General features: G+C 57.6%; 2 protein-coding genes across 6 annotated transcripts; both read right to left on the bottom strand.

Moving 5' to 3' along the window:
• Positions 1-1,437: 1,437 nt before the first annotated feature.
• Positions 1,438-6,340, bottom strand: GFUS (GDP-L-fucose synthase). 4 transcript variants are annotated; one of them, XM_055545623.1, is made up of 11 exons: positions 6,222-6,340; positions 5,143-5,299; positions 4,691-4,805; positions 3,515-3,643; positions 3,363-3,436; positions 3,041-3,174; positions 2,874-2,938; positions 2,508-2,574; positions 2,288-2,367; positions 1,979-2,078; positions 1,438-1,765 (listed from the first exon to the last, which is right to left on the bottom strand). In XM_055545623.1, the coding sequence occupies exons 2-11, from the start codon at positions 5,286-5,288 to the stop codon at positions 1,710-1,712; spliced, it is 966 nt and encodes a 321-aa protein (XP_055401598.1). In that variant the 5' UTR covers positions 5,289-5,299; positions 6,222-6,340; the 3' UTR covers positions 1,438-1,709. The 4 variants fall into 4 exon arrangements, with proteins under 4 accessions (XP_055401598.1, XP_055401599.1, XP_055401600.1 ...); XM_055545624.1 differs by having other exon boundaries at positions 5,143-5,308; positions 6,223-6,314; XM_055545625.1 differs by lacking the exon at positions 3,515-3,643.
• A 3,253-nt stretch (positions 6,341-9,593) lies between these two features.
• On the bottom strand, positions 9,594-13,876 carry LOC129626511 (zinc finger protein 485-like). Of its 2 annotated transcripts, none has more exons than XM_055545615.1 (4): positions 13,325-13,876; positions 13,029-13,155; positions 12,512-12,625; positions 9,594-11,069 (listed from the first exon to the last, which is right to left on the bottom strand). In XM_055545615.1, exons 1-4 carry the CDS (start codon positions 13,556-13,558, stop codon positions 10,330-10,332), a joined length of 1,215 nt encoding a protein of 404 aa, XP_055401590.1. In that variant the 5' UTR covers positions 13,559-13,876; the 3' UTR covers positions 9,594-10,329. The 2 variants fall into 2 exon arrangements, with proteins under 2 accessions (XP_055401590.1, XP_055401591.1); XM_055545616.1 differs by having other exon boundaries at positions 13,526-13,876.
• Positions 13,877-14,551: the final 675 nt, after the last annotated feature.

Genomic DNA, 14,551 nt, shown 5'->3' with positions numbered 1-14,551 from the left:
CAATCTCAGGGTTGGCAAGATACCCTGGAGGAGGAAATGGCAACCCACTCCAGTATTCTTGCCTGGGAAATCCCATGGATAGAGGAGCCTCGCGGGCTCCATGGGGTCACAAAAAGAGTGAGACATGACTTAGCAACTAAAAAGTTCTTCAACGGTGAGAGTCCCTCACTCACTCAACACTGTCCCTTCAGTGAGAAGCCCCTGCTCTGGTGCTGGGAATGAAGCCCTCACAGCAGCAGAATGGACAGCCAAAGCCCTACCTGCAGACCTGCCCCTCTATGATACACACACCCCGGAAGGGACAGCTCAGGACACACAACCACTGTTGGTGTCCTCCCAGGCACGTCCGGGCCTTTCTGCTCTTGCCCCCTTTCTCACTGGGCTGATCCAAGAGCCATCTCAGGTGCCCATCTCCCTTAACCAGCAGACCCTTCATTAACAAATGGTTGGCACCCAGGGGATACACCATGAAGGCGGACCTGGTCCTGGAGCTCTGAGTCCTGTGGGTGAGGGAGGGGAGGAACTTCTGGAGAAGCAGGCTGGTGGGGTGGGCCTCAGAGAGGAATAACCATCTGGACAGAGACCGAGAAGATAGGGAGGCACTGACACTAGCAGGGAGAGTAATGGGGTGGTGACAAACGCAGGGTGTGCTCAGCCGGATGGGGCGCAGAGGTCGGGACTGTGCCTAGCATAAACAAAAGATGTCATGACTGTGTGGGCACAACAGTCACTGCTCCACACTCATGAAGAGGGGATCTGAGAAGAGGGGGATCCCAGAGCCAGGGAAGGTGCCTGGGTGCTGAGGGAGGCAGTCCCGCTCCAGCCTGGAGGCTGGGCACCCGCAGCACTGCCTGAATGGCCAGGGTGCCAGTGGGTCAACCCATCTAGATCTTCCTGTTGAGGAAGGTGCCACTCACCTCCCTGCCTGCCAGGCCCACTCCTGCATGAAACCTGTCACTGTCCTTGGGAGAAGGACAGGCTGGGCCCCAGCACCCAAGCTGCCACATGAGGGCTAGGGAGCTGAAGGGCCAGGTAGGGCTCCTCTCTGCTGGGGCCCCAGGGGAGCCTGAACCAGCAGACTGACACTCTTCTCAGATCCCTCTGTGCCTGCCTGGCCTATCCAAACCCAGACCCGGCCTCTTTCCCCAAAGTCCTGGGAGGAAGCAGGGGAACCCTGGGGAGTGTGGTTACCCAGGCCCGCATGTGGCCGTGTGGAGAGGCTGGCTCTGGCCACCACACTGGGACCACTGCAGGTGCCTGGCACTTTGTCCCCACCAGCTGACAGCCACCTGCCCACTCACCACTTCTCTGTGACTCCGCCCACTGCCACCCTTCTGCCCCAGGGACAGTTGGTCACCATGGCCCAGCAGCTCTTGGGGGCTGGCCGGGCTCAGGAGGCAGTGCTGGGGTGGGGATGGGGGTGGCTGGCGCACAGGCCTGTGAAAATGCTCTTTATTGGCTCCCAGGGATTGGAAGCGGACACTCAGGGATGGAGTTGGGGAGCAGAGTGCTGGGCTTGGCTTCCCTGATGTGGACAGAGGCCCCACCAGACAGTCACTGAGGCCTGCCTCGGCAGACGGAGTGGAGCAGAGGCCAGCATCAGGAGGGCAGGTGGTGCCCCCGGCTCCTGGCAGGTTCTGAGAGTGGCTGCTGCTGGGCGCTGCGGGCTGGGCACTGGGGAGAAGGTGGACCAGCTCCGGCCACAGGCTTCACTTCCGGGCCTGCTCGTAGTTGTCGGTGAACCAGGCACAGGTCTCCTTCACAGCTGCAGAAGCGGGCAGGTGAGGGCCAGGGCGGTCCTGACCTCCCCGGAAGGAGGATGGGGACCCAGGGAGTCCTGCCTCTTCAGTGAGGGCACGGAGGCCAAACCCGTGGAGCGTTCCCCCCAACTGGCATGGGGAAGCTGAGGCCTGGGCAGGGGCAGTGGTGGCCCCCAGGAGAGGCCAGAAGGCCCTGAGGAACAGGGTGGGAGGCTCACCCTGCTTGAAGGGCGTGAACCGGAAGTCAGGCAGGTAGGCCCGCAGCTTGGCATTACTGGCCGTCTTCTTAAACTGCCCATCTGACTTGGTTGTATCAAACTGGGCACCTGGTCAAGGCCTCAGCACGAGGGGAAGCCCCGCTGCCACCCACCTGCCCTTGAGCCTGGCCCAGCTTTCCCAGGAAGAGCCTCCAGGGCAGAGCAGCAGTGCCCCCACCCCCTGGCCGCCAGGGTGAGTGCCATGGGGGCACCAGGGCACAGTCTTCTGCAGGGAGGCCCGAGGCACCCCAGCCTCCAACCAAAAGATACGGTGACCTCCCCGTGGAAGTCCATGGCCTCCACCACGGCCTCAGCTGCCTCCTGGACAGACACCTCGTCCTCCTCGCCCACTGTGGGGAGCCAGGGGCCAAAGGCCAGGTCAGGCCCCCGCTGCCCGGCCCCCAGAAGCCCCCTCCCTGCTCGGCGGCTCCGGGGACAGACAGGGTCCCGCCCGGCTGGTGGGGATGGGGTGGAGCTGCTGGGCGCCCACCTGACAGGATGATGGGCTCCACCTCATCGTACTCCCGCAGGGCCCAGATAAAGAGCCGGGCCAGGTCCTGCCGGTCAGACATCTGGGGTCAGAGGCCACCAGTGACAGCCCACAGGCGCACGTCCCCTCTCCAGCCCAGGTCCCTCCCTTTGGGCAGTGGCCGGCCAGCTGTGCCCCAACTCCCTCCAGATGAGCTCAGAGCTACCCCAGCGACTCTCTCAGGGACAGGAACCTACAGGGCCCCAGCGAGGATGGGGGCAGCCTGGACCCCCACCCTTTCCCAGGCTCCCTCCCGCCTGCCCACAGCCAGCTCAGCGGCCCCAGGAGACGTTCTAGGGGACAGCCGTGCCCCTCTGCGGCACCGACCAGTGAGTAGATGAACTGCCTCCGGGGCCTCCCCGTGCCCCACACCGTCAAGGCTGAGCCGCTGCCTGTGGGTCAGGAGGGCAGGTGTCAGAGGGGCTGTGGCAGCATCAGCCGTCCCCTCTCCCCGGGCTGCGCCCCAGGGGCCCCCGTGGGCAGCGGGCACTCACTCTTGGCCAGGTGCACCTTGTGGATGAGGCCAGGCAGTACGTGGCCATCCTCGATACTGAAGTTGTCGTGGGGCCCGAAGACGTTGGTGGGGATGACAGCGGTGAAGGTGCAGCCATGCTGCTGGAAGTAGGCCCTGCGGCAGCACAGCGTCCCCTCTGGCCCTCACCCTGGGGCCACTGGCCCGCCCCACCCCGAGTCCCACACCCCAGCCGAGGTCTGGGAGCCCTGCCGGGCTGCCCCCTGGGCCCACCCACCGCGGGGCACCCGGGCCCCCTTCCCCAGCCTTGACTGGTCTCCGCCCAGGGGGCGCAGGAGGAGGACCTGTTCTGCACGTCGATCATCCTCTTGGCGTAAGAGTAGCCAAAATTGCTGCTGTGCGGCGGCCCGTTGTGAATCTGGGGGAGCAGAGGACCCGCTGCTTCTCAACCCCGCCCCCAGGCCAGGCCCCACCCTGCCCAGGCTCCTCCCCTCACCATGGTCTCATCGATAGGGTAGGTGGTCTTGTCTGGGAAGATGCAAGTGGACAGGCAGGAGACCACCTTGTGCACGCCCACCTCGAAGGCCGAGTGTAGCACATTATCATTGATGTGTACGTTTTTCCTCTGCGGGGCGGAGGGGGTGGGGGCGGTGGGAAGCAGGGATCAGACCCCTCCAGGCACGGTCCAAAGCCTCACCTGCTCCTCCAGGGACTGAAGTGGGAAGCACCCTGGAGGCCGCATCTGAGCCTGAGTTCCAACTACTCCTAGGGCCCACCCCCAGGACTGCAGGAGGATCTAGGCCTGCCTCCCCTGAGGCTGCGGGAGGACCTCGGAGGAGAGGGCTACACCCCAAACTCAGGGCTGAGCCCCACCCTCTGGGGCTGCTGAGGTGGTGCAGGAGCCCAGGGGGCCCAATCTGGCCCTGAGGCAGGAAGGGAAGATGGGGCCCTTCCACACCCCTAACCCAGGAGCTCACCCCTGGCTCTACTGCTCAGTAGCAGTGAAGCCTTGGCCAGCCACATCCCTCCTCGGGCCTCACTTCCCTCTCCGAGGACATGAGCTGGCCGGGGCATTTGGGTGGTCTGGGGAGAGGGGAGAGGTGGTGGTCAGGCAGCCTCCTGGGAAGGCTGTCACTGAGACGAGGAGGACAGACGCCCCGTGCAGAATCTGGTCTAAGCTTCCACCATCCCAGGCCCAAAGCAGGGCTGAACCACACCAAGGCCAGTGGCAGAGACAGGGACAGCCCTCAGGGGCAAAGCCTGGCAGGGGCAGGGCCCTGGGAGAGCCCAGCTTACACCTCAACAACCCAGGGTGCACCCCAGGCTCAGTGCAGCTGGACCTCCTGGGAGCAGGGGCATCTGGAGGCCCAGGAGGCAAGAAGCAGGTGGGGCAGGGTCACACGGCAAATGCTGGCTTCTCTCAGCTCACCCAAACCCCATTTACCTCTTGGGCTTTCCCTATTGGGCCAAATGTCCCCCAGCCTACCTGTGTGCCCCTCTGCCCACAGCCCAAGTGTAGGGCACTGGGGGCCCTCGGGGCTGCCCCCCTTGCTGGGCCAAGCCCTGACCCTCAGGAGCTTCGTGAGGCCAGAACAAGAAGTTGGGAAGCTGGCCAAAAAGACCCCAAAATCCAGGATCCTGGCTCCCAGTGCTCACTGGGGCTCTCCCTTACCCAGAAGTCCAAATTGTATTTGATATTCCGGAACAGGCCCCCCACCATTGCAGCAAGATGGATGACGTGTGTGGGCTGGACCTGTTGAAACAGCGCTCGGGTCTGTGCAGCATCCCTGTGGAGAAGCCAGGCCATCAGGGGCTGCTTGGAAGCCCAAGGGAATGAGCGCCTTGGCTCAAGGCACTGGGGGCAGGAGCCAGGCAGGGCCAAAGGCGGGAGGGGCTGCCAAAAGGGAAAGTGGCCAGGCCAGGCCCTGGCTGGTAGGAGAGTGTGGGCTTCCAGGAAGAGAAAGGAGGAAGTTTGCCCAGGAGCAAAGCTGTGCACACCCTGGCCAGGCCAGCCACCTGGCAGGGAGGGTCCGGATGCAAGGCCCCGCCAGGGACAGGGCTGGCCCGGAGCACTCAGTCTGGAGAGGGCACAGTAGGGGGTGCTCCAGGGATGGGCGGACTCACGTGAGATCGGCATCCTTGGAGGAGACAAACACCCAGTCCTCTCCGGGCAGCTTGGCCCCATCTTCTACCACCTTCTGGATGGCTCTGCCCACCAGCCCTGAGCCCCCAGTCACTAGGATCCGCCTGGTCCCCCGAGGATCATCCATGGTGGCTACACCTGTAGGGCCGAATGGTGTGAGGCTGAGCCATTGGTCCCATCCCACAGGACCCCACTCCCCTGAGCTGCCCCAGCCCAGAGTCACTGCCCCAGCACTGGGGCACAGTATGAGGTCACCAGGCCAGGGAGACTGCCTGCTGGGGACCAGGCAGACCCAGCTAGCCTGAGCCATCCGCTCCTCTCAGCTCTGTTCCCCAGGGAGCCCTGTGCCTACCACTCAGCCCAGAGAACCAGGCTCTGCCCTGCGGGCCCAACCCTGACCCCCACTGGGCCAAGAAAGAGAACATTTGGCTCCTCTCTGGCTCACAAGAAAGGAGGCAGCCAACCTTGGGTCTGGGGCTTTCTGGCCAAAGTCCATATGCTACTGACTGCGGGAAGGGGCGGCGCCTGTGTTTGCAGCCCAGTGCCCACTCCAGCTAGCCTTGGAAAGCTTGGTTCCTTCTGGGCAGGCAGAGCTTCTGGCTACCTGGAGAAATGGACAGGCCTCAGGGCGCCACCACCTCGTAGGAACCTATCCTGGGGGCTGGAAATCTGCTCGGGCAGCTACCGGAGGACTTTGAACTCCCCGATGCAGAGCCCGGCGGGCAGCCCGGACCAGAGGGGGCCCTTCCCGGACATTCTGCTGCTCCTGATGGCACGGGCAGTGTAGCAGCAGGCCCTGGGGTAGACGCTACCGCGGCCGGGCCCCTCCTACGTTTCCCCAGGCGCTTCCCAAGCCCTCCACCCCTGGACCCACCTCTGAGCCCACTCGCACAGTGCAGTTGGGCCCCCTTCCGTGCTTCCTGGTCCCTCCCACGCCCCCAGTTCCCGGCACCCTGCAGGCATTTCTGATTGTCACGGGGCACCCAAGGTCCAGACCCCAGATCGCCATGCCACGCCCCACCCCCCCCCCAGGTCCCCTCAGCGCCCCTCGCCTTCTTACCTGCGCCTTACCCCACCTGCCCGCAGAGTCGCTTCCGGCGCCGGCTGAGTGCCCAGCCGCGCGCCGGGGCCAGGTGGAGTGGGCAGGACCAGGTCGGCCCTCCCGGGGCACTCTGGGAAGTGGAGTCCTCGAGGGCCGCCCCGGGCGCTGCTGGGACATGAAGTCCAGGGCCGCGCAGTAGCCTGGGAAATGTAGTTCCCGTCGGCTCCGCCTCCCCTAGGCCGATCACTGCTAGCCTCTAACCCAGATGGTGCCGGCGTTGGGGCGGTGGGAGAGGACGCGAGGCTGCGTATCTCCGAAAGCCCCCGCAAGCTCTGGACGGAGGAGTAGCGGCAGGGCCAAAGAATATTCTGAAAACGGAGGAGCTGCAGCTGCTCGGTGCTTTCCTAGGGTAAAAACTGCATTTGTGAGAAGCAACTGCAACAGTTACTGCATTCGGGACACTATATAAAAATATACTTTAATAAATACATTAAAATGACAAACACATTTCACGAGATTATTAATAGCAGGAGATCGCTTGGGGGCCACTGCTGTAGTTCAGGTAATAAGGACTCAGAAGTTTACTGACTGAAGCAACATCAAGTTGGAAGAATTAAGAGGATTCCTGCTTCATTGGCTAGGCAAGCTAAGGGAGGAAGTTAGGTACAAGGCCTGGTGATGGTTGGTGTCAACTGGTTATGTGTCAACTTGGCGAGGCTGTAGCACGCAGTGATTCACACACAAATCTAGATGCTGCCAGTGAAGATACTTCATAGACAGTAGCATCTTAGATCAGGTGACTTGAAGAAAACTAGACTTTCCTTGATAATGTGGGTCTCATTCATTCAGGAGGCTTCCCAGGTGGCATAGTGGTAAAGAATCCACCTGCCAATTTAGGAGGCACAGTTTTGATTCCTGAGTCGGGAAGATCCCCTAGAGTAGGAAATGGCAACCCACTCCAGTATTCTTGCATAGGAAATCTCACGGACAGAGGAGCCTGGTAGGCTACAGTCTGGGGGGTCGCAAAAAGCCGGACACAACTGAGTGAGCACATCCATTCAGTTGAGAAGCCTTAAGAGCAAAATTGAAGTTTCACTGAAGGAGAAGACATTCTACTTCAAGACTGGAGAGTTCCTGCCTAAGAGTTCTAGCCTGCCAGCCTGTCCTACAGACTTAAGACTTGCCAGCCCCACAGTCATGTAAGTCAGTCCTTCAAAATACATCTATATCTACCTATCTATATATACATATATGTATTTGTTATATACATAGTTTGCGTTTCTGTCTAGGGCACTGTAAGTATGGTGAATAGAGTTTTCATCAATGGAAGTAAAGAGCTGGAATAAAAGCAACTGTAAACTAAATCCAGCAGCATAGTAAAAGGATTATACACATGACTAAGTGGGATTTATTTCTGCAATGCAAGGGATGGTTCAATTAAAAAAAAAGAATCAAATACACCACATTCATAGAACAAAGAAAAAAATGATCTCAGCTGAGGCAGATAAAGCATTTGATAAAGTCTAACACCCTTTCATGATAAGAACACTCAACAAACCAGGAACAGAAGAGAACTTCCTCAACTTAATCAAGGGCATTTATGAAAAATCCACAGCTAACATCACACTCCTTTAACATCCCAAAAGAAATCATTCCTGAATATTCATTGGAAGGACTGATGCTGAAACTCCAATACCCTGGCCACCTGATGCAAAGAACCGACTCATTGGAAAAGACCCTGATGCTGGGAAACACTGAAGTCAGGAGGAGAAGGGGACGACAGAGGATGAGATGGTTGGATGGCATCACCGACTCGATGGACATAAGTTTGAGCAAGCTCTGGAAGATGGTGAAGTACAGGGAAGCCTGATGTGCTGCAGTCCATGGGGTCGCAAAGAGTTGGACACAACTGAACGACTGAAGAACTATGTCATACTCAATGAATGAAAACTAAAAGCTTTCCCCTTAAAAGGTAAGAAATTAAACAAGAATGTTCACTTTTGCCACTTCTGCTCAAAATTGTACTGGAAGTTCTGGCCTGAGTGACTGGGCAAGAAAAAGAAAAACAAGGCACCCAGACTGGCAGCACCACTGTGACTTCCTACAATGGATCCTGGGAAGTGCTGCAAACAGAAGGGGAGGCACTTTTACAGAAAGAAAGGGATGGACTCAGGATGGGCTGAAACAAGATATGTTCATTACAATCCACCCATTGACGACTCAATATCCACATCAGTACATTTTCTCAAAAAGCAGTTTCAAAGCTTCCGTCCATACATTCCAACATGTAATTATTATATAGCTCTGAAGCTGGTCCCTCCTCCCCCCCAAAGGAACATCATCAGAGCCTCTTCATTAATGTGTCCTGTTTCATCCAGCGTTTCTGAGCCATGTCTTCTTGATCTCTGACAAGACTCCATCATATTTTTTGCATCTAATGAACTTAATTTGAATTTAACTATTGCTATCACACCCTAGGAAGAAAGAGGTAAAGGGAAAAGAAAGAAAATAAGCTTTAAAATTTGACTCTAGGACTTCCCTGGCAGCCCAGTGGTTAAGACTCTGGACTTCCACTACAGGGGGCTCAGGGAACTAAGATCCTACACTCTCCAAGGCACAGTCAAATAAATAAAATATGGTGCCACATAAAGGAAATAAATATGGAAAGAGCTGCAGTCTTTGTTAATTAAAGTCTGGGGCAAGCTTATTTTTTTCCTGTTGGTGAGCTTCTTTTTCCTGGGCGTTTGTGGTCCAGTCATTTCATGAAACTTCATGTTCTGTTTTTTCTTTCGCTCACGATCAGGTCTTTCAGTGTCAAGACCAGGCACTCCTTTCGTTCAGGAAGGTTTTCTTCTGCTACAGCTTTGAATCTAGATGGTCTGGGTGAAACGCTGTGGGTAACACCCAAATCCCCCTTTTTCATTGTCAGTTTACCAGGTTCCTTTGAGTCAAAATAAAACTTCCGGTTATATTTTTCTCTATTTTATTTTGGCTGCACTGCACATAATGTGGGATCTTAGTTCCCTGACCAGGGATCAAACCCATACCCCCTACAATGGAAGCCTGCAGTCTTAACCACTGGACTGTCAAGGAAGTCCCATGTTTTACTTTATGTTTATATATCTATACATTTCCTCAAATGATCATGTATTGCTTCTGTAATTAAGTTAATCTGCCTACAGGAAAATGGCTGAGCACGTTTAGTTTCACTAGACATGTGACACTCAGCCTCTAAACAGTGAAAGGAATGCCAAGAGTTCAGTGGATGGTCACAAAGGCACAGCCTTCCCCTGCCCGCCCCCTGATGCTTGGGCAGTGTTTGCCAACTAACCTTCCTATAGATATCCTGTGTTTCGTGACCACTGGCTTCTTTTATATCTGTTTTCTCTATTTCCACCATGTGTTTTAAATTTTTAATGTTATTATTGTATAGAAAACATTCATACTATGCAAACATATTCTCTATGGAAGAACTGGCTAGAAAAAAGAACAGTCCAAGTGACATGCACGCTCTTAATGTTTCATATGGCCTGACTCAAGCAGAGCTGGCATGCAGCAGGGTGAAGCTGAGCAAGCAAATCCACAGGGCCAACAGCAAGGGCTGAGCTGCCCAAAATGGAACACTCACATCCTGCTCAACAAATCAGCATCTGAAAACAACCAGCCAGGACCAAACAATGACCAGAGTTACATGATCTTCTCCTGGTGCTCAGGGCTGCTGTGTGATGGAAGATTGATTATCCAAAAGTTCGGTAGCCCATCTGGATTTCAAAGGCATTTAGAACCCACCTATGATGCAAATAAACCGAAGACCTACATTTTAAATTTCAGAAATAAAATCTGGATGCACCTGAAAATAGTAACTTTCAAAGCATCAATTTGTCCACAGACGTCTCACAGCTACACTGAATCCAGCAGGCTACCAGGTCGTGGTGGCTGGGGCAGGCAGGCCTGGGCTACCCCTTGTTGTGGGAAGGACCTGAAATGCACACGTCGATCTCCGGTGCAGAAACAATCCAGTCCCTCGTGCTGGTCTCGCTCTGCGCGGCGCCACGTGCTGAGGACATCCTTCTGGGGCCCTCCTTGCAGCAGCAGCCAGCCCTAAGCTCCCCCTGCCAGCGTCTACTTAACTTACAGAGATCCACGCCGCCTGGCTGCACAGGTGCGATTTCTGATGAGTCCGAAAGCTGGACTTCCAGATGAAGCTCTTCCCGCACTTTGAGCACCGGAACGGCCTCTCTCGGGTGTGGATCCGCTGGTGCTGGGCGAGGAGAGTGCTGTAACTGAAGGGCTTCCCGCACCACTGGCACCCGAAAGGCTTCTCGCCACTGTGGACGCGCTGGTGGCGGTGCAGCGTGGAGAGACGTGTGAAGGCGCGGCCGCACTGCCCGCAGGTGTGCGGCTTCTGGCCAGCGTGCGCGCTGCGGTGCTGCACCAGGTGCGAGCGCTGGCTGAACGCGCGGCCGCACTCCCCGCACGCGTGCGGCTTCTCGCCGCTGTGCGTGGCCCGGTGTCTCACCAGACGCGAGAGGTATCGGAAGGTCTTGGCGCACGTTTCACACGTGTGGGCTGCCTGCCCTTTAGCGTTTGTCTCGCGGCTACAGAAAAGCTCGGGTCCCCATTTACCGCCTTTCTGGGCCCCTTCTCCTTTGGAGATGGTCCAGAAGGTTCCATGTGATGGTCTCTCCTTGATAAGGAAGTTCTCCAGGCTCCCTAGCCTGCCCTCCTGCAGAGCAGCTTCTTTGCAGACTGCTTTTGGAGGCTCACCCCCGAAGAAGCTTCCAGATGCTCCTCCTGGAGGCTCTGCAGCTAGAGTCATTTTCACCCTTGCAGTCACATGTTTACACAAAGACCCCTGGGTGGAATCTGAAACAGAGAAAGGGCCCACGTGTTACCCTGTTTGAGAAGGTCCACCTGGGCCCCCACTCTGTGCCTGCAAGTATCAACCACCTGCTGGCCCTCTCCACGAGGTGTCTCAAGGGTGAGTCCAGGCTCACTGGCTGTGCGCATGTGCCCACCTCTTTCATGGACCTTCCCCTCACATGTCCCAACTTTTTCTTGCCACCTTTTTCTAGTTGAAGTCTGTAGCTGACGCTACAAGCACCGTACACCAAGCCCCCGCCTCCCTGGGATTCTGGCCCTGCTGCAGCAGACAGCTCTGAGAGCTCCGCCTGCCAGCATCCTCTGGGACACGCATGCCTCTGTCTTAGCCGAGGTCTGCACTTCCAGCCCAGGCTGCAGACAGGTACCGCCCCGGGGGCAGGGACCAAGGACAAGTGTCCCCCTCCCTCACTCTCATGGACAATCCCAGATGCCTCCTGCAACCTCTCAGTGGTCATGGTCCTGGAGCTGTGGTGCTCTACACGCTGGCAGTGGCAGCTCTCTACTGACTTTTCTCTCCTCTCTCTCTTCCTGCTTTCTCTTGCCTGCTTCCAAAAATTACTGCCTTCCAAATACCCATCTATACCTGAAACTCTAAGGCTCTACACTCAGGAAACCCAAAGGACTGGAACTGACCCTCAGGAAGGGTTTCTGGGATGATGCCCTTGCTGCTCAGACGTCCACAGGCGTCCAGTGCAGGGATGAGGTGTCAGAGCTGGACTGCAGGACACCCAGTGGGTGTGCAGAGAGGTGAAGAACTGGGTGGTATGAGGAGCTCCCTATATTTGGTGTCAGAAGTGATGCTGTGAGAACAGATGTTCCTGTTTAAGGGTAGGTGGGCAGACACTTCCAGATCGTGCCAAGGTCACCAGGGGCCACTGCTACCCGTGGCCAGCAGCAGTTCTGGGAGGTGGGATGTCTGGCTTGACTGATGTTAAGTGTTCTGGATCTCAAACTTATGCCAAGGGCGTTATTTGGAACCTGAGACCCACGATGCTGAGAACCAGCCCCAATTTTCACAACTTGAGCCAAGAGCCTCCCCCCAGCTCTGGCTGGTTTGGTTGGGTTTTCAGTTCCTTGTAACTGAGGGTTCTAACTGATAACTCATCCCATGGGGCTGTTGGGGGAGAAAGTGAGGCACAATTTGTTAAGCATCTGGCACGGTGCTGGACTCCCAGAAAATTGTCCTCAATCTTCAATGAAGGGGAAGGGCAACAATCACAGTCTTTACCCCTTCACCGCTAACTGGCTGCCTGTTTTCAACTGATGGGTGTCCATGTGCCTGGGTAAGGACACCAAGGGACAAGCCAACAAAAGTGCACTTTATGACTGTGTGACTGTCTTTCTATCCGGCTGTTCACAACACTGGCTGTGTATGGTGAGTGCAAATACTGAACAACCGGAGGCCTGTGGCTCCCCTCACTCACCCATGATGGCATTTCCCGCAGTCTCTGCTTCCTGGGCCCCCAGCAGGTCTGAGCCCCAGGGCTCCCTTCCTTGCTCCAGTTGGGAGATCAGATCTGGCTTGGATCCTGGAACTCCTGCCCCAGAGGAGAGAGGAAACGGGTGAAGTGCTAGGGCACGCTTGGCTTCCCACTCCAGAGGCAGTCTGGGACTTGGGGGTTAGCTGGCCCTACGATGCAGGCTCTGAAACATGGAGTCTCCCCAGGAGGTTGAGTTGGGTGGGGAGCAGGGCAGGGATGAGAACTCAACAGAGGCCTGCCTCTGTGAGAGACCTGGACACCTCTAGTCTCCAGGCAGCAAAGTGCTGGCAGAGGCCCTGCCCCCGGGATGGGTCCAGAAACCCCACCTGTCACCTGGGAGCAGAATGTCCCACCTCTGGTCCCAGAGTCACAACCAGCCTGGCCCCTCCGGGATCCCACCTTAGCTCTGAGTAGGGCTGGGGGTGGGGAGGAGTGAAGGGCTGCGGCTGAATCACCTCACCCAGAGAGACCAGGTTCCTGTAAGTCTCCAGCATCACGTCTCTATACAGGGTCCTCTGCCCAGCGTCCAGACGCGCCCCTTCTTCCTGGGTGAAGTGCACAGCCACGTCCCCAAAAGTCAGGAGGCCCTGAAACAACACTGGTTCTGCCCATGGAGTCAGCACATCAGGATTCAAGGCAGAGGAAGCAGATGGCTCACCAGCAGGCATGTGGGACCCCTGGACTCCATCTCAAGGTGCCCTGCTTGCCAGGGAACCCGTAATGACAACCGTCAACCCAACCTATCCATACCCCAACCTGCTCAGTACCGCCTTTCCTGATGAGTGTCCTTCCGCAGCCTCCGGAACGCCCTGGGGAACAACGCGGAGGGGCAAGGGAAGCCCCTGTGAGGCCCCGTCCTGGAGAGGACCTGGGACTCAGGGTCCCAGGTGAAGCGGGCTCCGAGGAAAGATCTTCTGGGAGGCGAGGAGCCCAGGTCCCGGGGTCAGGCGCGCTCACCTGGGGCCAGGCGGCAGGGGGGCTGCCCGCCATGCCGGCTCCCCGTTCCCCCGCGGCGAGGGCAGCGGCGGAGGCAGGGCAGCCTGCAGACAGGAGTGAAGGCTGGGGACGGCGGCGGGCCTGGGGCTCCGGACCCAGCCCCAGCCCTGCAGCGGCTCCAGCTCGCAAGCCGGCCGGGACAGAGGCCTCGCGAGGACGCAGAGGCTCTGCGTTAAGGTGAGCACCCGGGCGCGCTGGTCAACCATAATAGAGCAGGGTAGCTGGGTGGGCGTCGCACAGGCAGACGGGAGAATCCGGCTCACACCCTATCCCGCCCGCCTGCGGCGAGGCTGTAGCTCCGGGTCCGCTCCGCTCCCCGAAGCTCCCCGCTCGGTCCCGCCCCGCTTTGTCTCCACAGGCTCCGCCCACTGCGGCCCTCGGCCCCGCCCCACGCCCCGCCTCCTCGGGCTCCGGCCCTGGGACACCTGCGACGCTTGCTGAACGCAGAGATCACGGGCTGTTGCAGCTGAAGTTCTAGTTCCGTGGGTCTGAATGTACTTCGGAGTCAACTTGAGTAAGCTTTCCTGGAGACTCTATGGAGAGCAGACTTTAGCACCCTCCCGTTCCTAGGACGGTCCGCACCTTCTCCACTGCCTGGCCGATGCCAGAGGGCCTGCTTGTCACACGCGCACGTCTGCCTCCCAGGATCTGGGCTTGGCGCTGGCACAACTCTGTCAGGAAAGAAGGGAGGGAGGGAGGAAAAGAAAAGAAAGAAAAAGTAAAAGAAAGAGGCACCTGGTCCAGATACCAGGAAGGTTTGTGGTTGTGACCAGCCGGTGTTGGAAAAGTCCTGCTTCCAGGTATAAGGAGGTTTGGAGCAGCGGACGTGCTGCTCAGGTGAGAGGAGACAGATGACTGACTATATCCTTCGCAGGCAGTTGGTCCAGCATAAGGAAGCGCAGCTAGTAGTAGCGAGGACGATCGTTACTCTTGATTCTTCTATGGCAATCACGCTGCAGGACGGGATAGATCCCACCCCAGATTTGA

This window comes from Bubalus kerabau, chromosome 14 (genome assembly GCF_029407905.1).
Source record: "Bubalus kerabau isolate K-KA32 ecotype Philippines breed swamp buffalo chromosome 14, PCC_UOA_SB_1v2, whole genome shotgun sequence".
NCBI lineage: Eukaryota > Metazoa > Chordata > Mammalia > Artiodactyla > Bovidae > Bubalus > Bubalus kerabau.
This window is presented reverse-complemented; position numbering and strand designations above follow the sequence as displayed.